The sequence below is a fragment of the Aspergillus sclerotioniger genome (assembly GCF_003184525.1).
Source record: "Aspergillus sclerotioniger CBS 115572 chromosome Unknown BO94scaffold_43, whole genome shotgun sequence".
NCBI lineage: Eukaryota > Fungi > Ascomycota > Eurotiomycetes > Eurotiales > Aspergillaceae > Aspergillus > Aspergillus sclerotioniger.
In genome coordinates, this window is record NW_020291033.1 from 69,757 (window position 1) to 91,477 (window position 21,721).

The following is a 21,721-nucleotide window of genomic DNA, read 5'->3' on the forward strand; positions in this document are numbered from 1 at the left end:
GTTGCTTAAAGTCTCGCTCATTCATCTTCTCTCTCTACCACTCCAGACAGCACCACCACCGCACCCAGCAAGATGGCAGACCAGACGGAGTCCACGACGGCCAAGAGCCCGACCCTTCAGCGGGTCAAGACCGACCTTGGCAACCATTCCCAGCGTTTGCTACGCGTGGATCAAATGTAAGGGATCAAGCTGGACCTGGGGATGAAATTGGTGTGGATGCTGACTGAAGCTTGCTTCAAACAGATATAGCAGGTAAAACCCGAGCGGTAGTTTTCGAGGGGATTGCTGGCATTAACTCGAATCTAGAAAGGACCGACAAATCCATTTTGTGAAGACAGCTAAGGCGAAGCCTAAGCCCGACCGGTTCAGCAAGACTGCACTGGTCGTTCGTCGAATCATCTCGAGACAAGGCATGGTCTCCCACACCGAGATCGACATTCGATCCCCTCTCCTGCAAGACTTGTTTCGCGATTTGTTCAAAGGCGTCGATGGTCTAGAGCTGAACAAAACCCCTCCAATTGTACGTCTTCTCATGGATCATACGTGATCTGGAAGCTGACAATTTTAGGCCAAACCAGAACTGCTCTTCTGGGCCGCGCCAGACCTGGTTCGAATCAAGGAAGAGGAAAAGCAGAAGACGTCACCCAATAAACCCCTCATCGATGACATCGGAACAGCTCTGCGTTTTGTCGAAGAGGACTATGCAAGCCAGATCATCAGTCTCGAATCCCTGCTCCAGGAGAAGCAAATCACCTGGGATCTTCTCTGGGCGATCTTCCCACCCCGGGAGGTTATCATCGCCCCTCGTTTTGGGGTCATGAATGAAGAGCAGGCTTTCAACATGCTGACATCTGGGTATGAGGAACGTGCCAACGGCCAGAGATACTTCTCGGCCAATGGCCAACACATCAAACATGATGGCCAAGACTTTGGCTCTACCACCTTACCGCTGGAGATTGACGAGTTCGATGGTGCTCGATCTATAAGTAGCTTGAACTTTTACCCCATCCAGCATCATGAGGAGGAGTCTGCACTCCGGGAAAGACTCATTGCACGAGGACGCAAGTATGTCGCGCTCATGAAAGAACCGGCTTGCAGAGATTATACGATCCTTACTGCAATAAAGGAGGTGGAACGAGCCAACGGAGACACGGTGCCAGAGAAGTTTAATGTTCGATTTCTTCCTTGGTTTTTGGCTGTTAATGCTGATCGTTATAGGCGCTGGGAAGAGTCATGGTCGATCCGCCTGGGTTTTATCTTCATAACAGTTCATCCGACTTGAATCGGCCTTGGGTGTATGCAGAAAACAAGCTGAATGCGGTCGGCTTGTCCGATGATCAGTTATTGATCTGCGCCTCGTGGATTAGTGGATTCAGCTTTGCCCAGAAAGCCTGGTGCCAACTTGCAGTGACAGGACTGTCCGACGTTGAGTGGAACCACAATGCGTTTAAGCGACTGGTAATGGCCGAGAATCGGCGGCAGCTCATCCACGGGCTCGTCAAAGCCCATCGACAGGATGATGCCGTCTTCGATGACATTGTGGTGAACAAGGGCAAGGGACTTATTGCTCTTCTGACTGGAAGTCCGGGAGTGGGCAAGACTCTTACTGCAGAGGCCGTTGCCGAAGTCACCCAGCGCCCTCTGTATGTGGTGGCGACCGGTGAGCTCGGAATCGACCCCGACGAGGTCGATAATCGGCTAGGGATGATCCTCGACATCACACGACGATGGGGCTGTGTGCTTCTAATCGACGAAGCGGATGTCTTCCTCTCAGCTCGTGGCAAGGACCTTGCCCGGGATGCGTTGGTCAGCGTTTTCCTCCGACGACTTGAATAGTGAGTGCCTCTTCATTTTAGACCGTGCTTAACTGACATCCATGATAGCTTCCGCGGTGTGGCTATTCTCACCACGAACCGAAAAAGCGACATCGACCAGGCTTTCAAAAGTACGATCAGCCCAGAGTACTTGCTCTTGAATCAGAGACGGTTGCTAATGCGAGAGTCACAGGTCGAATTCATTTCACCCTTCACTACCCCGACCTCGATGCGACCAGCCGACAGGAAGTGTGGAAGAATTTCTTGACGAATGTTGCCAAGACATCCGAGCTGTCGGAATTTACAGCTGATGATTTGACGGCATTGTCAAGGCATCCTCTGAATGGCCGACAGGTTCGTCATATGCCTATTTTAAAAGGAGAAGGCTAACTAGCGGCACAGATCAAGAACATTGTCTCCTGTACGGTGTCGCTGGCGCGGGAGAGAGGGAAGAACATCACGGTGGAGGACATGGAGACCTTGATCGATGTCATGATCGACTAGACAAGCAAAGTTGAAACTATCATCCTTTAAGGATAGGATACGAAAGATTAAGACTTGGAGGTGGTCAGGATTGAGAGAAGGAGATGAAGAAGTTCAAAAGCCAGCCGGAATCACAGGCGCCCCTGTCTCCGGATGGGGACGATAGTGGGGCTCCACTCACACCTTTGCCTAATCTAGACTAGCCTGTTAGATAACAGCCAATCCAAGTTTTGCCCCACAAAAGTTCGGAATCAGACGGCGGTGAATTATCAATAGACTCCGCCTTCCCAATCCAGAACAAATATCATCAGTACTCAATCGAATTTTTGCTTGTCTCTGACACGATCACTCTCCTGAATAGTGATCTCATGGATGATACAAAATTTGCATACCATTGTATCAGGGGGAGATTAAAATACAGCGCTGTGTAGGACTTTACACACACATTTACCGCTGCTAAAGCACCAATATATATTATCCTTACCTGTCTAACCGTCTCCTCACTCAGAATAGCTAATCCCAAAACTCCCATCACTCTTATGTTTAATTTTAGCTAGCAGCGCACCATACTGACTCAGAAACCGAATCAAAATCGCTTTCTTAATAGCTTCGTTGAAATCCACAATTTGTCCCGCATTACAGTCATATTGGCACAGCCACATCTGAATCACGGGCGCCATGACAGTGTATTTAACAGAAGAATCAGTTGCCCTGGGAGGAAACTATTGTTTCTTATTAGTTTTCTTCCTGTGGTATTCTAGCTAGAGGCAATGGAAGGGGACAAAGTAAACAGAAGATAAGGGTATGAGGTGGGGAACATACAAAAGCAAAAGGCGTCGCAACCTCCGGCTCATCCGGCGATTTCCTACTTCCCTTTGCCATTCCATAGAGATAGTAGGGGCTAGTTGACGACGAAAGGTCCTTGTCGAAATCAAAACGGACTGTGTCCATTGGGGCGCTGTTGGTCTTGGCAGTCAGGGTTGGCTTGCCATTACTGACGGAGAGGCCGAAGGTGCCTGGATATATGTCAATTGCTGGGTGACAGGAAACACGGGGGAGAAGGGGGTACGTACTTGCCGGTGTTGTGGCCGTTCCAGGCGGAGCTACCTTTGTGTCTACTGTGGTGGTTTGGACGCCGAAATCGGGGGCTTGGGAGGTGGTCCCGACCCCTAGACTGCTGTTAGGTTCCAGGCGTACAAAGTAGGAGGGGGGGGAGGGGGGGGGGGGGGGGGCGGAGGGAAGTTACATCCGTAAAGCTGGTAGGTGGTGGTTGTGTCCCATTGGCCTTGGTTCTCGACTTCGGCTGCATGCCAGGCGAGCACACCGCCATCGTGTTTGCCGTTGGCATCTCCGAGTGTCATCATCGGGGGTGCGGGCACAATGGCATATTTGTGTTTTTGGCCGGAATGGTTGACGAGTCGGATGGTGTGATCGGGCATTTTGGGGTAGAAGTGTGTTTACTGATAGAGAAATAAGGTAGAGATTAAGATATTTGCAGAAGTACTTCTGGGGGCAAAGAAAGAAGCAATATAGGTTGGAGACAGAATGATGAACTCATAGCTCGGCGCAGTGGCTGGCTGAAACCTGTAAACATGTCCATGATTCATTGAGGCCGTGAACAGTAAGCAGGGTAGCATTCACTAGAGATGAGGTATTTGATTGATCTTTAATGTAGCCAATGCTAGGCAATAATTCCGATCCGATCGACCAGAACATTGGACCAGATGAAAGGTAAAATAACCTGATGACGATTCGACTGAGATGATCAAATGAAAAAGACCGTTCATCCAGTTCTCACCCGGATTCTACTTCCGTATGCCCACATCTACTGGTTCATATCAACACCAGGCTTGAGGGCTCAGTCAGCCATCGTAAGCTGGGGCCCACAAGGCGTTCATGTATGACTCTACCACCTCTCTTGGATTTATTAGCCTGCATTCACGTTAAAAATGTTACGTTCTTGATCAGGATATATGGTCTAACATCCATAGTCTTTGGGATTTGGCCATTCCTAGACGATCTACTCCGTATCATGGGGTACATTTGGGGCCAACACTGAGACCGGCCAATTGAGGTCAATTTTCGGAGAGGGAAAGAACAACAACATGCTTGCAGTCAGATACGTTAATGGGCTTGTTTGATCTAGTCGGGACTTGACGGGGAGCCGGCAACCCGTTTTCCGACACTTAAATCAACGCACCTCATGAGTAGCCCATCCGACCAACTATTTTTGATCCCGACGCCTCTTGTCTCTTGATAAATCAAATTGGTAATCCCATAACCGGTGAATAGAAGGTAAATGCCTCGAAGTCAACGGTTTGACTCCCCATGACTCGGTGCAGCGGCATTCGATGAGTATCGAGGACATGGTCACTACTGTAGCATTCATCAAGTCAGAGAAACTAATCCAATTGATTCTGGAATTATTCGCAGATAACTTATCAATGGATGGTAGATACTGGGATGGATGCCGTTCCCGGATAAGACTGGACTGCAGAAAGACGGAGCAGCAATCCACCACGGGCTTATCTTGAAAATCCAAAGCTTCGCACCCGAGTTAACTGGGCGAGCCAATCGGAGGTAGGATCGGAGGCCCGCAGGAGCACTCCGTCGGCATAACCTGCTGGTGTCGGTTAACTTGGTTTAACGGACGGCACGACGCACGGAATCCTCCGCAGTGGCCAATGGCCAGCCCTAGGCAAGGCGCCACCCTCCCTCATGCCAGGCAACGCCATTCACCGGACCCATAATGGTAGGCCTTACCGCTACTAGCTAGGACCTAACTAGACAAGCCATGTGGCCGGCCTCCTTCGTATGCTTCCAAGGCACCAATCTCCAGTGGAATCCAGCCAATCCCGGATGTGATTTTTGCCTGGGATTTTGCATGGGATTTGCCTGGGACTGGATCATGCGTAAGGCCTCGTGACCATGCCTGCAAGGAGATACCATGCGGCAAGCAATTTGGGCCGAGTGGTGAGACCATCTTCCTTGCTTGCGAAGACAGGGGGGTTATCGGGTTATCTCGTGTCGGTGGTCGGGGTGGTTGAGCCGTGGAGGAGGGGCTGCTGGCTGCATCTCCACGTTCTACCCCGAGCGGGGGGGTTGCATGCCCCAACTCTTGTCTGGGCCAAGCCCATCGAGCAGCTCATTTACCCAATTCTACAGACATGCACCTATCACTCTCCTCCTGAATCACGCCTTCGAAATGCTGGAATTGCCGTACAGCTCCAAATGTTCGAGAAAGACCTTCGTCGTGGTCCGACACCCCATGGAGATGGCACAGAAAGCCACGTTGGTTTGGGGCATATCAGTCACTCTTCCTATTTGCTGAATGCCCCTAGCTCCAGGCTAAGCATTAGCTGCATGTTCGTTATCTGGAACCAATATTGTGTGCTTCCCTGGACAAACCCAGCACCAGGGGGGCACCAAGAGGGGCACCGTTGACCATGGAGAAAAGAGATAAAGAGTACCAGCGGTCATCTCGCAGTGTCCTGCTTGAGGCAAACATCCAAACTACTCTGCATCTTCCTAGGAGTGACCGGCTGAGGTATCTGCAAGATGACCGATTCCCCCAAGGGACCTGTCTCCCTGAGCAGTCACTCTGACAAAGAAAAGGCCGCGGCCACAGAAACCGGCATCGAGGAGACCGATCTCCAGTCTCTTCTGAACCAATTGAGACACATTGTTGCTGAGAATGAACTGGACGTCAACTTTCCAGTTCATATCCTCAGCCAGGCGCGGGAGATCCTCGATGCCGAAACCCAACACATCGATCTCTCTCAGCTGCACGAGGTGATTGCGGAGATTGGGAAGCATCGCGATCTCATTGAGAATGACTCGCCTTATCCAGAAGTCCGCGCCGTGGTCGACCCGACAGACGACCCTGAGGTCTCGGCCAATACCTTCCGGGCCTGGTTCCTGGGGATGATTGCCACCATTCTCTTCACCGGCGTCAACCAGCTCTTCACCCTGCGCTATCCCACCATCACCATCTACTCCATCGTCGCCCAGCTGCTGGCCTATCCCTGTGGTGTGTTCATGGAAAAGACTCTCCCCACCCGGCAGTGGAATCTGTTTGGCTGGAAGTTCAGCCTGAACCCCGGCCCCTTCAACCAGAAGGAACACATGCTGATCACCGTCATGTCGAACGTATCTTTTGGCGGCACCAACGGCACGGCCTACGTGACCTACATCTTCCAGGTCTTGAAGGCCAAGTCCTTCTATAACCTGACATCCTTGTACGACAAACCCGGCTTCCAGATCCTCGTCACCCTTTCCACCCAATTGCTGGGCTATGGGTGTGCAGGCGTTGTCCGACGCTTCCTGGTCTATCCTCCATCCATGATCTACCCCAAATGCCTGTCCACCATCGCGCTCAACAAGGCCCTGCACAGTGACGAGGGTCGCGAACGGGTGAACGGATGGAAGATCAGCCGGTACCGCTTCTTCATGTACTGCTTCGGCGGCATGTTCGTCTACTACTGGTTCCCCGGCTACATCTTCCAAGCTCTGTCCTACTTCAACTGGATCAATTGGATTGCCCCCGAGAACGTCAAGCTGGCCATCATTTGTGGTGGCATCAATGGCTTAGGCCTGAATCCCTTGCCCACCTTTGACTGGAACATTGTCTATGCGTTGTATGACCCGATCATCTACCCCTTCTACGCGCTCGCCAACATCGGCATCGGCACCATCCTGACTGCCTTCTGTGTCATTGCCCCCATCTACTTTAGCAATGTGTGGAAGACCGCCTACTTCCCCATCATCAGCAACGACGTCTACGACGACACCGGCAGCACCTACAACGTCACTCGCGTGCTCAACACCAAGGGCGAATTTGACCTCGCAGGCTACGAGGGCTACAGCCAGCCCTACCTCACCGCCGGATACTCCGTCATGTTCTTCTTCTTCTTTGCCATGTACTTGGCCACCATCGTGCACGTAGCCCTCTACAACCGCCGTGAAATCACCAAGGGATTCAGCGCGCTCTGGAAATGGACCAACGCGCGCGAAGAGCACGAAGACGTCCACAACCGTCTCATGAAGCGGTACAAAGAAGTCCCGGAATGGTGGTACCTCGTGATTCTCGCCGTCTCCTTCGTCTTCGGCTGCATCGGCGTCGCCAAATACGACACCGGCATGCCCATCTGGGGCATCGTCTTCGCCATCATCCTCTGTCTCGCTCTCCAAATCCCCTACGGCATGGTCTACGCCATCACCAACTCCGAAGTCACCAACAACGTCATCGCCGAATTCATCGGCGGCTACGCCATCCCCGGCAAACCCGTCGCCAACCTCCTCTTCAAAGCCTTTGGCTACATCGCCTGTGCTCAATCCATACAGTTCGTCGCCGACCTCAAACTCGGCCACTACATGAAAATCGCCCCCCGAGTCATGTTCTCCGCCCAACTGGTCGCCACCATCGTCGGCGCTTTTGTCTCCCTGGGCGTCAACGTCTGGGCCCTCGACAACATCAGCGACGTGTGTTCCCTCGACCAAGCCCAGAAATTCACCTGTGCCGGTTCGTCCCCCCCCCCCATTCCACTCCTCCCTCTTCCCTTCCCCAACTAATCTCCAACAGGAGCCCGCGACTTCTACACCTCCTCCGTAATTTGGGGCGCCATCGGCCCGCGTCGCCTCTTCGGCACGGGCCAAATCTACAACCCGCTACTCTACGGTTTCCTGGTTGGCGCCCTCCTCCCCATCCCCTTCTACTTCTTCACCAAATGGTGGCCCCGTTCCGGATGGCGCTACGTCTACATCCCACTTGCGTTCTACGGAGCCGCCGATATCGCCCCGTATAATGTGACCTACGCGTGGACTCCCATGGTCGTGGGCTTCGTGTTCAATTTCTGGATTAAGAGACGCTGGCAAGCGTGGTGGGAGAAATACGCGTATGTGTTTACGTCGGCCATGTCGTGTGGAGTGGCTATCTCGGCGATTATTATTTTCTTTGCGGTCGAGTATCATGCGGTTAATATTAATTGGTGGGGGAATGAGGTTTCGTACGTGGGGTGTGATAATGATGCGTGTACGCTGTTGAGTATTCCGGAGGGGGGGAAGATCTAAGTTCAAGTTGATGGGTTGGAGGGAGGGGGGGGGGGGGGGAGAGCTGTGTATATATGTGGATGGATGGTCTTGGTCTTAGCCTTTAGTGATCGATCAATCAGATTTACTTGTCTTAAATTGAGACGGATTGGTAATTAATCAACTGAATAAAACTACGCAAGTAAGTAAGCTGATGAGCTCTTTTTTCTTTTTTCTCCCCCTCACACTTGCATTAATGAATGGATGGATCCATCATCCCCATTGATCGATTGATCGATCAGCCACGATGGTGTGTAGGTGTGTGGTGTGTCTGTCATTCATTCTGTCAGCAATTGCCAACATCTAATATCATCTCTCTCTCTCTCACACATAAATAAAAAGAAGAACTAGGTGGGAATGAAATAAAATAAATAAAGTACAAAAAAGAAAACACAAAAAATACTACACAATACTGTGTTAAACAGGCCCGAGCCGCGGATCGAACGCGGGACCTCTCGCAGATATGCTTGGGTTTGTAGGCGAGATGCCATCCCTAAGCGAGAATCATACCACTAGACCACCCGGGCTTGTTATGAAAGTTTATTTGTTGTTGACTTTAACTTCGAAAATCAGCCTCTATATCACCGTCCTACATTGGGTTTGAGGGTGGGGTTGTTCGATTAGTATTGTTCTTTCTTTTGTTATAAGTCTGTTCGTCGAAATTAGTTAGTGTGTCTTTTACTAAGGAATTCCGATGATTCGTGTGTCCCTCACTTGTCGTGATCTATCTTTTCCATGAGACGGATGTTTCACAATACCAAGATACTAGTATATATACACACCCATCACTGCATCCCTCCCCTGGCTCTTATCCTCTCCAACCTCTCCACCTCCCCCCTCAACCACGCAATCTCCTCCTCCAACTCCTCCCCCGACGCAACCCAATACCTCACCTTCAACACCGCCGCCGAAACAACCAGAAACGCTATCGACGCTAACGGCGCCCACTGCCCCACCTGCCTCGGCGTTTCCTGAGACGGACCATCCTCGTGAATATAATACTCAATCCAGACCACGAAGGCAATCACCGTTAATGGACTCACAATGATACTAAAGACCAATGTGCATAGGATTGCAGTGTCGAGGAGGAGCCGGATCCATAGCCCTGCAGCTTGGAGATTGAACAGAGGGAGGGCGGGTTTCCAGATTGATAGTTGCTGGCGGGTTTTCTCAATTACGGTTGTGCGATGAAGACGGGATAGATGGATCGTAGAGCAGAAGTCTGTTTTCAGTCCGTTGAGGATAGTTTTTCGTTCAGACCAGATGGTTCGTACTTGAGAGGAGGGAAGACGGGAGTGGTATGGGAGGATTTTGAAGAGTAGGAGAGAGACGTTGACGATCATCGTTAAGACGATTAGGCTGTAGATGTATCGTTGGGAGTAGACGACCTCATCCCAGAAGCGACTTCGTTGGTGGACTCGGTAGTCGCCTGAGACGATGACCGCCTCGAGGGAGGTGGGTTGGCGGAGGACTTGGGATGTGTTGAAGCAGGGGTAGTAGCATATGCTGGGGAGTTGGTTGAAGAGGGTTTCGTTGGTGAAGATATCCCAGATGCTGGTGTTCCAGGTGGAGGTGCGTGTCCGGGGTTCCCAGCCGTCGCTGGAGATGGAGGTGGTGGTGGGGGCGAGGTCTGGAAAGCAGAAGGTGTATTGGGTTGGGGTGTTGTGGAGGGTGGGCCAGTAGATGAGGGCGCAGATGGAGCCGGCGAGCATGAGGATGTGCCAGAGGGAGAAGAGGATGTAGCGGGCTCTTTCTTGGGAGATGGCGCGGGACCAGCATTGCAGGGGGAGGAAGGTGAGGTAGGCGGTTACGACGATGGCGAGGACGGCGTCGGCGTCGAGGTCGAGGGCTGCGGGGGTGAGGTTGAGTTGGTCGATTGAGGTGATTAGGGCTGGGAAGGTGTTCCAGAGAGTGGTGTTGGAGGGGATGTAGGGGATGGTTATGGGTTCCGAGGGGGGTTGCTTTGGGGGGCTGGAAACGAGGATGAAGGCTTGGATGGCGGCGGTTCCGGCGTAGGTTGCGGCCGCGCCGAGAAAGACGTCGGCTAGCCAGTCTGTCCAGCGAGTGATGCAGGTGGCTAGGAGGAGGGCGTAGAAGAGATAACGAGGACAGGAATCGTAGAAGGTGCTGATGGGATAGGCGCAGATGACTTCCTCGGCGATGAATAGGGGGGACTCGGATGTTTGGTTCATTTTGGGGTAAAGGGGGCTAGGCCAGCTAGCCCTACCGCATTTTTAGAAGTGAATGTGTGAACATGGTTGCTTGGGCTGTTGCAATTGCCTCTAGCTTTTCAGAGTGGTTGTTATTAAGGTTGAAGGCACTGGTGATGTCATCACCTACCCAGCCCTACTTTGCTCAATCGGATTTTTCCATAAGTACAACGCCCCTGGAAAATTGTCTACACATGTATGTCGATTCAGGAGAAGTTATCTTTCATCAATTCAACAAAAGTCTCGATCTTTGAGTTACATGTTGAGTAAATTGCTACCAGCTTTCACAGCACTCGGGATCAGCATGTTCTAGCACTCGAATGCTAAAGACCTATAGCCATTGCTGGTTCCCATAGTGCGAAACAAAAGTTCCACTGTCGCCCTTTTCCACGCTCGATTTGTTTATCACAGATAGCACATCCTTGACAGCAGCCTCGGTGGTGCTGGGGCCTTTAAAGTGAGGCGCATACTCGGTGAACGACTTCAACATCTCACCCAATCCTACCAACTGTTCCGGAGTAGCTGTAGACAACAGTCAGTGATGGCCTAAGTGATTGGTGCTCTGACATACCACCGACATAGCGTCCCGTATCAACCATGCCCGGACAGATGCTCATAAACAGAATTCCCTCCTCGGCATACTGCACAGCAAACTTGGCCACTGCAGTATTCAAGCCGGCCTTGCTAATGGCATACAGCGAAGCCACCTTGATCTTCAATTTCGGGATGATCTCCAGGGAGCCCTGACCCGAGGAGATGGCAATCACCTTCTTGACCTCACCTTTGCGGACGAGAGGAACAAAGAGGTTAAAGAGGTGAATATTGCCAACAACATTGACTTGGAACATGGTCATGAGCTCATTCTCCAGGATGTCGGGTTGTTGGCCCCTGGGTGTTGTCAGTCTTTGTAAGATAAAAGTATGGAGCGACTTACAACACCCCGATCGGGTCATAAGCATCAAAGTGGGCCACAGCCCCGGCATTGGCGATGAGATAGTCGAGACCTCCGCCAGTGATATTAGCTGTCTCTGCAGCGGCATTCTGCGAACATGGAATACATTAACACAGAAGGGAAGAACGTGATGATTTTGTGGCTCACCTGCAGAGCGGCGTAGTCGGTGATGTCAGCCTGCAAGATGTGGATGTTGGTCCGGTCTTGCAATTCTTCCAATACCTTCTTATCGGTTTCTAATTTGTTTCGGACGAGGCCGATGACAGTATTGTTGGGATCGTTGGAGATTTGGCGGAGGAATTCCCACTACGTTCATGGCCGCAGTGGTTAGTAATTATTCCAAATGGTGCAGGGTGGACTCACGCCAAGGTTTCTAGAAGCTCCAGTAATAACGTAGGACGGCATTTTGACGAGCGAAGGGGTGGAAAGAGTATTGACTGCTCGAGATAAAGAGGAGTGATGCGAGTCAGAGTATCAGGGCGAAGAGGAGGTATTTATGCTCTGAGTCGAGTCCTCCATGGTCTGACATGGAAGCCCATGGCTCGTATTTTCCATCGAGGGTTGATTTGAAATCGAAATCGTGATCCAAGCATGGGAATAGCATCAGGATCATCATCAGAGCTCGCGGAAAGTTGCCCTCGCGGAAAGATGCCTTGTTTCCAAAGCACTATCCCTGATCAGGATTAGCGCTGGACTATAATCTTATGGATTGGCTGGTTGGCATTTCACCTTCTCTTCCTCTCCCTCCTTCTCTCCCCTAAATGAAGTGCGGTTTGGCTAGACTCTACAGGCTCTTCAACTTGGACATTAAGCCATCTCCCAGCCCCATAGGATGACGAATCGGAGCTGCGGGACATGTCGCGGTAACCACGTTAACCAGATTATCGTCCTATTTGTCCCTGCTGACGTCGGTTCCAGACCGTCGAATCCTCTGTGATCGGGCCCTGCCAACCTGTACGCGATGCTCTCAATCAAACCGAATGTGTCAGGGCTATGGTCTCCGTTTGTCCTGGCCCAAAGCGAGTAATACGAAGCGCTCAATGGTGGGGCAGCCTTCGCATCCCAGGAGCGCAGTCCGTCAATCAGCGGAATTTCGGTTATTGAACACATCTACCTGGGATCTCGAGTTACACAGCAGTCTCTTAGATGTAAAATCATCCAGTATATCTATTGACGATACCCAGGCAGTATGAGGATATGGCTAACGCGGGATAGAGACCACCCCGCCGACCCTACATACACCTAAGCTGTTTAGCTCACGCCAGCTGGATGTTGCAGACGAAACCTTGTTCCAGTACTGTAAGTAGTATACAACCTGATAGCCTAGAACTCGAAACCAACTTACGCAGTCCAATGCACCGCATCCCGTTGCATGACAACATTCGGTCACGACCCTACGGATCTGGGCAACCTCCTTTTGCGCATGGCGCTGGGAGATTCTCCTTCAGCTGTTGCAGTGCTACGAGGCATACTCGCACTGTCATCACTGCATCGCGACGGGCTGCAGTCGCAAGCAGGGAGACTCAAGATTTCTGCTCTTCGAGCTCTCGTAGCGGCCCCCAAAGCCGACATCAGTACGACCGAAGCAGCTCAGCATGTTGCCGCCGGAATGCTCCTGTGTTCATTCGATGTTAGTTCGGAACCGTGGCTCTAATCCATGGGGATGCTGATAACTCGTCGACAGATCCACCAGCTAGCCTGTACTTCAGGTCAATGGACCAAATACGTCATAGGCGCAAAGAGCATCATAAAGACCTCCTTAAGCAAGGATGAACACTGTAGTGAGTTCAGACCGCTGTTAGACTGGGTACACTACCACGACGTGCTATCACGTTTCAGCATGTTACACTGGCATCGGAAAAACTCAGACATCGAGATTTTATCGAACGACATCGGTGCAGAGGTTCGTCCCCAATCCCGAGTAGGCGAGTTGTATTGATCAAATGTACAGCTCTCTCCACTGCCTTCACCCTATAGCACCACTCTATGCCTCCTCTTTGATGTATGCAACACAGTCTCCGAAAACCTAACCCAGACCACCCGCACCGAAGGCCGTGATCAACACAAAGCGGCTTTGAGCCGGCTTGCAATTAGGATTCGAAATATCGTCCTTCCTGATACTGCGTCCAAAGCAAGTTCCAGCACGACGACAGATGTGGAGTTATTTCAATCAGCTATGCTAGTGTACTTGAATCGATCATCCGGAGGCCTACTAGATCCAGCCGACACTGAAGAACGGATTGGCAAAGCATTCTCCACACTTTCCCAGTTACGGTCCTGTGAAAGACAATTCCCTTTATTTATCCTCGGATGTGAAGCACGAACAGACGATGAGAGATGTACAGTCCTGGACCTAATCACTAGGACCGAAAAATTGGCATCATCCCGGTCGTTTTTCCTAGTGCGCAAGATGATAGAGGCCATCTGGGTGCAGGATGATCTTTCAAACAAGGGAATTGATTATGCGACAAAACTGAGTGCAATCATCAGCTGTTGCACCATCCTGCCGAGTTTTGTCTAAGAGATGTAACAATCTGACGTCCTTTCCCTTGTGGTCAATTACTTTGAAAAGGGATGATGCTCCAATTTCGCACAATCGCTCTTACCATCCACCAAAGCGGCCGTCCCCTGACTGCCCATCGGCTATGTCTGCAACCTGGCTCGATCAAAATTAGCCGTCAATTTTAGAACAGCAGTATTTTTCCAGTCCTTACGGTTGTATCCGATGTGTGTCCTATGCCGAACAAACACCCAAAGCGAACCGTTTGGACTCCTTAAAGGCTTGTCGCTGATTATGGAATTTATTCCCACTTGTCGTGCCTGAATTCCTGCATACAATGGAACCTTTCGGAGGGCATTGACAATGCACTGTCGCTTTTTATTTTCCAGCTGAGGTTGCGCTTTGTAACGTTGTAACGCAGGAAGACATTGATCGTTCTGTAACAATGTTTGTCTAGAGAATAATTTAACAAAGGAAGATCTTATTTTGACCCAATGGTTATTGTCTGATGGTACCAAGTGCTTTGAGAGCAACCAGCTCTTGTTTCGGGTATCTCCTTCAATACCTTTGTTAAACCTCTCACCAAGGCTTTGTCCGCAACTACGCAAGAACCCAACAAAGCGCCTCGTCACATTTCAGCAACAAGCCAGTAGTCCATTTGGGCAACCATAAATTCGACCCGGATTCCTTGATAAAGCATGACAATCTAATTCACTATCTTCCAGGTACCATACGAGCTCCCACCTACCGCAGACCTTATCTACTTATTTCCCGAATAATCGATGTCTGCCACCACAATCAAGATGTTCGAACTCTCAATCCAAAAGAACGGGCAGGGCCAAGGACCCAAGACCGGCGGATTCGCCAAAACAGTTTGCGACTATATGATCATGCCTGAAGCCCCCCACCTCGAACCCCTTTTCCGCGACGTATCCAACAAAAACATCATCACCCTCACAGTCGACATTACCAACCCGGACATTCCCATGGACTGGGATCAAGCCACTCGCAAGCTCCACAAATTCTTCCAAACTCTACGATCTCAGTACCCCGACGCTGCGCGGTTCGGCGGGCTGATCAGCGATTTGCACGGGGGAGAGATCCGTCTGTTCACTGAATCGAAGGGAAAGGGTTCTGGCAGCCGACCGGTTCCATTCAAATATTACGGAAAAGAGCAATTATTCCTGGATAGGAGCCAGTGGGTCATTGCAAAGTGGCTCAAGGCCTTACCCAAGGTGGGCAAGCAGGAGTCAAATGTCATGGCTACTATGGTTTGTGATGAAGAATGGAAGAGTGCGTACAAGTTGGGGAAGGATGGGCCTGGCGGTAGTGTTTCTTCCTGGAAGAGCCAGCCGAAAAACGAGACGAATCTTATTTCCGATGGATTATCGTGGCTTTTTCGTTCTGCAGGTAACATGCTTTCTGCGGGTTTCCCTTCTCGATAGTCGTTTTGGCAGCGGGGATGGAAAGGTGCTGGATGAAGTCATCAAATTTTCCTATGTCAGTCGAGTCATGAGAGGAGGCTATCAAGTCAACGTGATTGACACTTTCCAATATTTGATATAAAGTTTGTCTTACGTTCCTTACTAGAAACTGAGTAGCGTTTTTATCAAATGGATTTTGCAAGCATTACTCCTCGACAGGTAGAAGCAACTAAGCTCGTATGCCACTATCAGGCACCGCCTGAGATTTTCAGCAGATTAGAGCTACTCATTCCCTAATCAATACCCACTTGCAACCCAGGAAGCTGAGTAAATATGACTCCCATTTAGAATTAGCACTAAATCCCAAATGTCAGCACGATGCCCTAACGCCTGAACTTTACCATGAAAGGGATAAAGTTTAAAGCTAAGCCCAGCAAGGTTAGAAAAAAAATGGGAAGCTATCTTCCATAGCATGGGTATATTTCGGAATATTTTGTGGAATCGGCCTATAATCTGTAGGAAGAATCCAAGACATTCCCTGGTCTATGTAGGAGAATACCAACCACGAAGTGGAATTTCCCTGCCAATTCAAGCCAAAGAAAAGTATAAAGGCCCCCAAATCCCCAACCTAGACACACTAAATTACACCACAGCCATCGAAGCAAAATGCCTTACTTGGGCCCTAACAAACCATAAGTATATAATTATATATACCAACGAACCCAACACTACCATCCACATCTATGTCCGGTGTCAATCCCCTTTCCTCTCTATTCAAATGATGAAGACCTCACCCCACCCATCATTCGCATAGCTGTGGGCAGACGGCGGCCTGCGAACACCCCGTCCCTCCAAGACTTTCCTAATTCTCTATCACACCACCAAGACAGAACCCTAAGGGATATACACATAACATCGATATGCTATCAAAAGCCCTAGACAAGACATAGCCCTGGATGAGCAACGCAAGAAGACAACGAGGACTACGATCCGTCCAATTACGAAACCCCCTACTTCATTACGAAGGGCGGCACGAAACAGATTATATAGACTCAGAGTCTACAGAAGACCTGATCTCTGATTGACGCGTTCAACACACCCATTGCCCACGGCGTCGGAGTAACAACCATGGCCATACAGCATGCCCATCACTGGTGGGAATGGGATTGATTCTCCCCCTTGCATTATCTTGTCGCGCATCGCGAGGATAAAGTGTCATTCGACTCGATGTTGTTGGCTCGAGCCTGATAGTTGAATTCAGCTCTTCTTACTCGGTTTGGCTTCTACATGCGCATACCGGGTTAGCTTTCCGAGTCTGATGGCGGACTTTCAGGCCATGCACGAGGATGTGTTTGCACTGGGGGATCAGTTCGCTTCTTTTTCTCTTGGTTGGTTCAGCCCGGAGTATCGTTAGCTCATGCTGTACATACCCTATTTCTTGGCGTAACACCGGGTTTTTGTGAGGGATTGACGTCGAGTGTGCGGTATGAGTTAGGGTACTGCTCTCAGAACAAACGTCATCCAGATATCGAGTAAGGGGATGCTCGCAAGGATTAACAGGGAGGGAACTGTGATAGAACAAGTAGTGTTGGGAATATGTGGAAGCAGAAGAGATTGTCCGCCAGAGGTGGTGTCATTCGAGACCGCAGAGGCTACATGAAAGCCAAAATGCCAATCGACCCATTGTAGGGATTTGATGGCCTGGTCGCCATTTCCTGGCCGATTACAAGAGCTGGGGAGATTGTTTGGGATGTTGGTCGGTTCGTGTCGATTGTCTGGGTTTTTGGGATTATGTGGTTGTTTTTGTAACAAGGGATTGGAAAGAAGGAGGAAGATAGAAAGTTATGGGATTATGTATTTGTCTCTCCAACAGAAGGAGTTGGAAAGAAACAGGGCAATGGAAAAGACATTGGTTGTTATGTTATTATGAGCGATTAGGAACCACTCTGACTAAGAGGTCTGTGATAGTTGGGTTTACAGCTAAGTGAAACCTAATTTTGGATACATTGATTCTTTCCTCGCTGAATACATCAGCTTTTTTAGTTTGGAATCTGTTTCTGTAAGTCTCTTTGTCTGTTCTATGTGCCGTGGAGATCTCCGCGAGATCATAGGCTGTTGCCCAAACCGCGTAAATGCATATGAGGCCGAGGCCTCACAATCAACTTTTGATCCTCTTAAAGTCGAAGAATATTCAGTCTACAATAGGCTAAATAAGATACATGGTGGCATTTAACCGTGATCTACCGAATAATGCCTCTATTCGGTGCTACCGTTGCTCTACCGGAGCAAAAACTAGGTCCTGGCCTGCAGGAAGCCCCAGGGGCCCAGTTGCGAGGGGGTCAGAGAATTCCTGATACTGGATCAGCTACTCTGACACCAGATTAGTTATTATTATTAAATCTAACCACAGTTTTTACAAATTTTAGGATATTTATTAGGGCATTTAAGATATTTAAAGTATTAGAGATTTTTAGAGAACTTTTTTTATAATTTTTAAATATGATTTTTAGTCACGTGAAGAGCTAATCTAGTGTCAGGATTTATCATGTATTTGAGCTAACCTAGTGTTAGGCTTTAAGATATTAGATAACTAAGCTTATCCAGTGTTAGGGATTCTCTGAACTTAGCCGAGCAGTTTTTCCAGTACTGTGTCAAACCCTAGGATCGCTTCTCCCTGTTCCTGTTAGCTTAGCTCCCGTTCCGATACGTACCTTGTGAACTGAATCAAAGGTAGTCAGGTTGTTGACTATCTAAAGGTGACTTGATCTGAACAGAAGAAGAGAAGTAAGGCCAGATAGTGCCGCGCAGCTATCCGTAAGTAAGTGCGGACGAGTGTTGTCGCTAAGCTCTACCAAAACGTAGGTTACTTAAAGACAATTGTAATTGAGCACGAAGAACAGAAATAACTAAGTACATGAAGGAGTGTCCTTATATATCCGTTCCCCGTATACCATTCCGTATACCGTCCCGTATACCATTGGCATATACCATATACCCGATCATATACCCTCTCGTATACCCGCGGTCACGTGACTCGTGACACGTAGCGGCTCAGTCCGGGTCCTACCTGATAAGAGTTGCATCTCTCCGAATGCCGCTCTTCTGCCTGACGTAACCGCCTCACTAGTCCCTTTAGCTAGCAGGGGTCCGTAACATACTGATCTAATATTCTTATACTAATTTCTGATCCTCTTGCAGCTGTATCCCTGGAAGTCTCCAGCCCAAGACATTGCAAAGCACCTTAGTAAGCAACATGTAACATACTTTAACTATATTTAAAGAGCTTTGTCAAGCGCATGTAAAGGACTACTAAAAGACTCTATTAAGCACTTCTAAATAGCTTTGTCAAGCGTATTCAAAGAGCTATTAAAGGACTCTGTCAAGCACTACTAAGAGCTTTATTGAGCACTACTAAAGGGCTCTGTTAAGTGCTTTTAAAGGGCTCTGTTGAGCACTTCTAAAGAGCTTTATCAAGCATATTTAAAGATCTACTAAAGACCTTCATCAAGCGCATTTAAAGAGCTACTAAAGAGCTATGTTAAGCACTTTTGAAGGGCTCAATCAAGCACAGCTCAGTCAAGCATTTAAAAATACAGTACTTAATTTAGATCTACAGTCTGAATCTACGTAAAGACCTGGTTCAGACTTATAATCTAAATATAGACTAGAAGGTCTTCTCCCCTTCAGACCCTCTCTGAGACCCTTATTAAACTGAAGCAGTAAGCATTGGTAATATAATTTAAATTATATTATAAGTAAATCAAACAACCAATCAGGAAGCTGAAATTATGGAAACTATCAGATTAATAAGAAGTCTTGAAGCTGGAAACTTCCCTAGCAGGACTGAACCTAGTATTGCTCAGCGCTAGCGCGCTTCGCAAAAAAATGACCTACGCAGGATTCGAACCTGCAATCTCTTGATCCGTAGTCAAGCGCCTTACCATTGGGCCAGCAGGCCAATCGATAGAAATATTATCTTGTTTTGTGTAAATTAAACAGCAGCTTGTCTTGAAAGCCCCAGAAAATGCTCGATAGGATCAATTCAACGATTCAACGGAGGGTCGTAGATCACCATAGTATAAGATCCAACAATCCTCAGGCATCACCCGAGACACCGTAACTTTCCACAAACTGAACAGCCCCTAGCAGGTATAAAAGGCACTAAGAATCCCTCGATGTTCTCTTTTCTTCTCTGCATCACGTCTCCTCCCACTTCCTCAATCAAATCTAAACAACAGACCATATTGTCAATATGTCAGAACGTATCAACATAAATGATTACTGGGCATGCCGCTGGCAACAATACTTCCCAATCTCATCTGGCTACCGTTTTGAATGCGACCCGATAACGAGGAACGATATCTCACTTGAAATCATCACAGTAACAAGGCCGCAGCGTAATAGAATCACACTTGTCATGATCGTTGGAGATTCCAGAGACGAGGCACACACCCCAACCTACAATGTCTGCTTGGACGAAAGAGTCACCCACTACGGCTTTACCATAAGGGATGGTCAACTGAGGACCTTTCATAGGCCCGGACCCACCCAGCGTGTAGAGCCCTGGGGTGGAGAATTCCAGGAAATCATGGACCATGACCAACCTTCGGACGCTATCTCACGTCACTTGGAAGGAATCCTGTCTGAATTTAGGAGTAATGGGGGCTCTGCGAGCCCGGGTCTCGAGAATGATCCTACTCCTGGTCCTAGGCAATATTCGGCATTCCTCAACCATCCATGGACTGATGATGCACCCACACCCTCCATGCTACCAAGCATTGAACGCCACATAGAAGATGGTGGATCTAATGGTGTGGCTCGCAATTCTAATGTTCGTACTAGAGATGGAAGAAGAAATCCTCCGTCTCTGCAACGGAGTGAACAGAGTCTTACTGCCAATGCTGCAACCAATGTTGGTCATCATGCAACTAATGGTGTGAGTACTCGGAGACGTCCTAGGGCACCTCCTCCCCCAGATAGTGAGACGGATGATGATATGGTCAGTGGGTAATTAGTATGCTCTATTTTTCGTTTTGACATCTTGTCAAGGGTGTTGTCTGATATGCAGCTATTGGGATTCGCTGGTTTTGTTTTATGTGATATGATTGGGTTTGTTTCTTGGAATTAAGATATTCTAATTATTCGGAATTTTGAGTTGTGGTTGGTATCTGAGTATGAATATTCTGACCTGTGCATATAGCACCATTTCATGGAGCGATAGACTGTCATAGCTTCTAGAGTAATCTGATAGAGCGTTGATGCGGTAGATATAAGTGAGTTGGTCTGAACGCGTCATTGACAAGGTTCCCGGCTAGTCTGAAATGGAGACAGCTTGAGAATAATTACTAAATATTGCTTATAAGTCTGGAGGCAAAGAGAAAATGAGAATGTCTGGGGTCTTAGGCCTTCAGCCTGAGTAAAACAGATTGATCTAGTGGCAATGGACAACATTGCGTCTAAATTACGGTATGCCCCTCTCGTTCAAGGCCGGAAACTAGCAGCTTGGTCTCGGAATTGGGACAATGGAGGTAAGATCCGCTAATTACCTTAGTATACGTAGAAGAAATCCGAAGGAATATACCGTGTCAAGCGTCTTCTCAAGGGTATATAAAAAACCCAGAAACCTACAATACATTGTACGTGTACTCACGTCGCAATCTCCACTACACATCTATTCCTGTTTTTCCCAACCCCTGAGAAATTTACTCCTACATTCCACCATGTCTGAAACTCTCGACGAAAACTTTATCACTCCCGAGGGCCTTCGAATCTGGCAGTTGTACCAGGTCAGGGACTTCTTCGTGGACAGGACAGAGGGATTGACAATCAACATCGAACATATTGCACCAGTCGACGATATCCCCCTTGATATAATCACAGTGACAAAGCCAGGTAACAGAACGATCTTTGTTCTCGTTGCCGGAACGTACACCCGAGAAGGGGATAATGAAGCAGATGATGAAGAATCGGATGAAGATCAAGATAATCCACTTCAGCGCGCGATGCTTCTCAGATGGAATCAGTTCGTCCCACCTGCCGGGGAAGAACCACTGTACTGGGGTGCCACGGTACGTGGAACGGGCAGTGGAGACAAGATTAAATTCCACCTTAGGGGAGGGGCCCCCTATCGTCGCCCCAATGAGGAGACGTTGAGACAGTTTGGAGTCTTTGATGGGGAATTTAACTATCTCGAGAAACTGCAAGATCTAGTGGATGACTTGAATGAGATCAGGGAGAATTTTGGGCTTGTT

The 21,721-nt window shown here is 49.0% G+C and overlaps 8 protein-coding genes and 2 non-coding genes across 10 annotated transcripts; 5 read left to right on the forward strand and 5 right to left on the reverse strand.

Annotated features, from left to right (window-relative positions):
* Positions 1-72: 72 nt before the first annotated feature.
* Positions 73-2,318, forward strand: BO94DRAFT_478080 (ATP-binding protein; the record flags this gene model as incomplete). Its single annotated transcript, XM_025608677.1, has 7 exons — positions 73-176; positions 307-520; positions 569-1,171; positions 1,219-1,835; positions 1,884-1,945; positions 2,008-2,168; positions 2,217-2,318. The coding sequence occupies 7 exons, from the start codon at positions 73-75 to the stop codon at positions 2,316-2,318; spliced, it is 1,863 nt and encodes a 620-aa protein (XP_025462279.1).
* Positions 2,319-2,797: 479 nt separating this feature from the next.
* On the reverse strand, positions 2,798-3,760 carry BO94DRAFT_611243 (uncharacterized protein; the record flags this gene model as incomplete). Its single annotated transcript, XM_025616623.1, has 4 exons — positions 3,544-3,760; positions 3,371-3,466; positions 3,120-3,313; positions 2,798-3,019 (listed from the first exon to the last, which is right to left on the reverse strand). Exons 1-4 carry the CDS (start codon positions 3,734-3,736, stop codon positions 2,798-2,800), a joined length of 705 nt encoding a protein of 234 aa, XP_025462280.1. The 5' UTR covers positions 3,737-3,760.
* A 1,675-nt stretch (positions 3,761-5,435) lies between these two features.
* Positions 5,436-8,367, forward strand: BO94DRAFT_540126 (OPT oligopeptide transporter family; the record flags this gene model as incomplete). Its single annotated transcript, XM_025612843.1, has 2 exons — positions 5,436-7,818; positions 7,879-8,367. Exons 1-2 carry the CDS (start codon positions 5,856-5,858, stop codon positions 8,364-8,366), a joined length of 2,451 nt encoding a protein of 816 aa, XP_025462281.1. The 5' UTR covers positions 5,436-5,855.
* Positions 8,368-8,808: 441 nt separating this feature from the next.
* BO94DRAFT_t296 lies at positions 8,809-8,911 on the reverse strand. Its single transcript has one exon. It is a non-coding gene; the product is annotated as a tRNA-Pro (tRNA).
* Positions 8,912-9,169: 258 nt separating this feature from the next.
* On the reverse strand, positions 9,170-10,576 carry BO94DRAFT_611245 (uncharacterized protein; the record flags this gene model as incomplete). Its single annotated transcript, XM_025616624.1, has 1 exon — positions 9,170-10,576. One exon carries the CDS (start codon positions 10,574-10,576, stop codon positions 9,170-9,172), a length of 1,407 nt encoding a protein of 468 aa, XP_025462282.1.
* A 259-nt stretch (positions 10,577-10,835) lies between these two features.
* Positions 10,836-11,992, reverse strand: BO94DRAFT_540127 (NAD(P)-binding protein). Its single transcript, XM_025612844.1, has 5 exons — positions 11,910-11,992; positions 11,694-11,852; positions 11,529-11,635; positions 11,166-11,482; positions 10,836-11,116 (listed from the first exon to the last, which is right to left on the reverse strand). The coding sequence occupies exons 1-5, from the start codon at positions 11,949-11,951 to the stop codon at positions 10,926-10,928; spliced, it is 816 nt and encodes a 271-aa protein (XP_025462283.1). The 5' UTR covers positions 11,952-11,992; the 3' UTR covers positions 10,836-10,925.
* A 320-nt stretch (positions 11,993-12,312) lies between these two features.
* BO94DRAFT_299621 (Zn(II)2Cys6 transcription factor) lies at positions 12,313-14,448 on the forward strand. Its single transcript, XM_025606727.1, has 6 exons — positions 12,313-12,409; positions 12,465-12,707; positions 12,762-12,845; positions 12,896-13,176; positions 13,231-13,449; positions 13,498-14,448. Exons 1-6 carry the CDS (start codon positions 12,379-12,381, stop codon positions 14,065-14,067), a joined length of 1,428 nt encoding a protein of 475 aa, XP_025462284.1. The 5' UTR covers positions 12,313-12,378; the 3' UTR covers positions 14,068-14,448.
* A 380-nt stretch (positions 14,449-14,828) lies between these two features.
* Positions 14,829-15,491, forward strand: BO94DRAFT_550931 (uncharacterized protein; the record flags this gene model as incomplete). Its single annotated transcript, XM_025613513.1, has 1 exon — positions 14,829-15,491. The coding sequence occupies one exon, from the start codon at positions 14,829-14,831 to the stop codon at positions 15,489-15,491; it is 663 nt and encodes a 220-aa protein (XP_025462285.1).
* A 3,865-nt stretch (positions 15,492-19,356) lies between these two features.
* BO94DRAFT_t295 lies at positions 19,357-19,428 on the reverse strand. The gene has a single exon. It is a non-coding gene; the product is annotated as a tRNA-Arg (tRNA).
* Positions 19,429-19,692: 264 nt separating this feature from the next.
* On the forward strand, positions 19,693-20,508 carry BO94DRAFT_611252 (uncharacterized protein). Its single transcript, XM_025616625.1, has one exon. It carries the CDS (start codon positions 19,723-19,725, stop codon positions 20,479-20,481), a length of 759 nt encoding a protein of 252 aa, XP_025462286.1. The 5' UTR covers positions 19,693-19,722; the 3' UTR covers positions 20,482-20,508.
* The last annotated feature ends 1,213 nt before the right edge of the window (positions 20,509-21,721 follow it).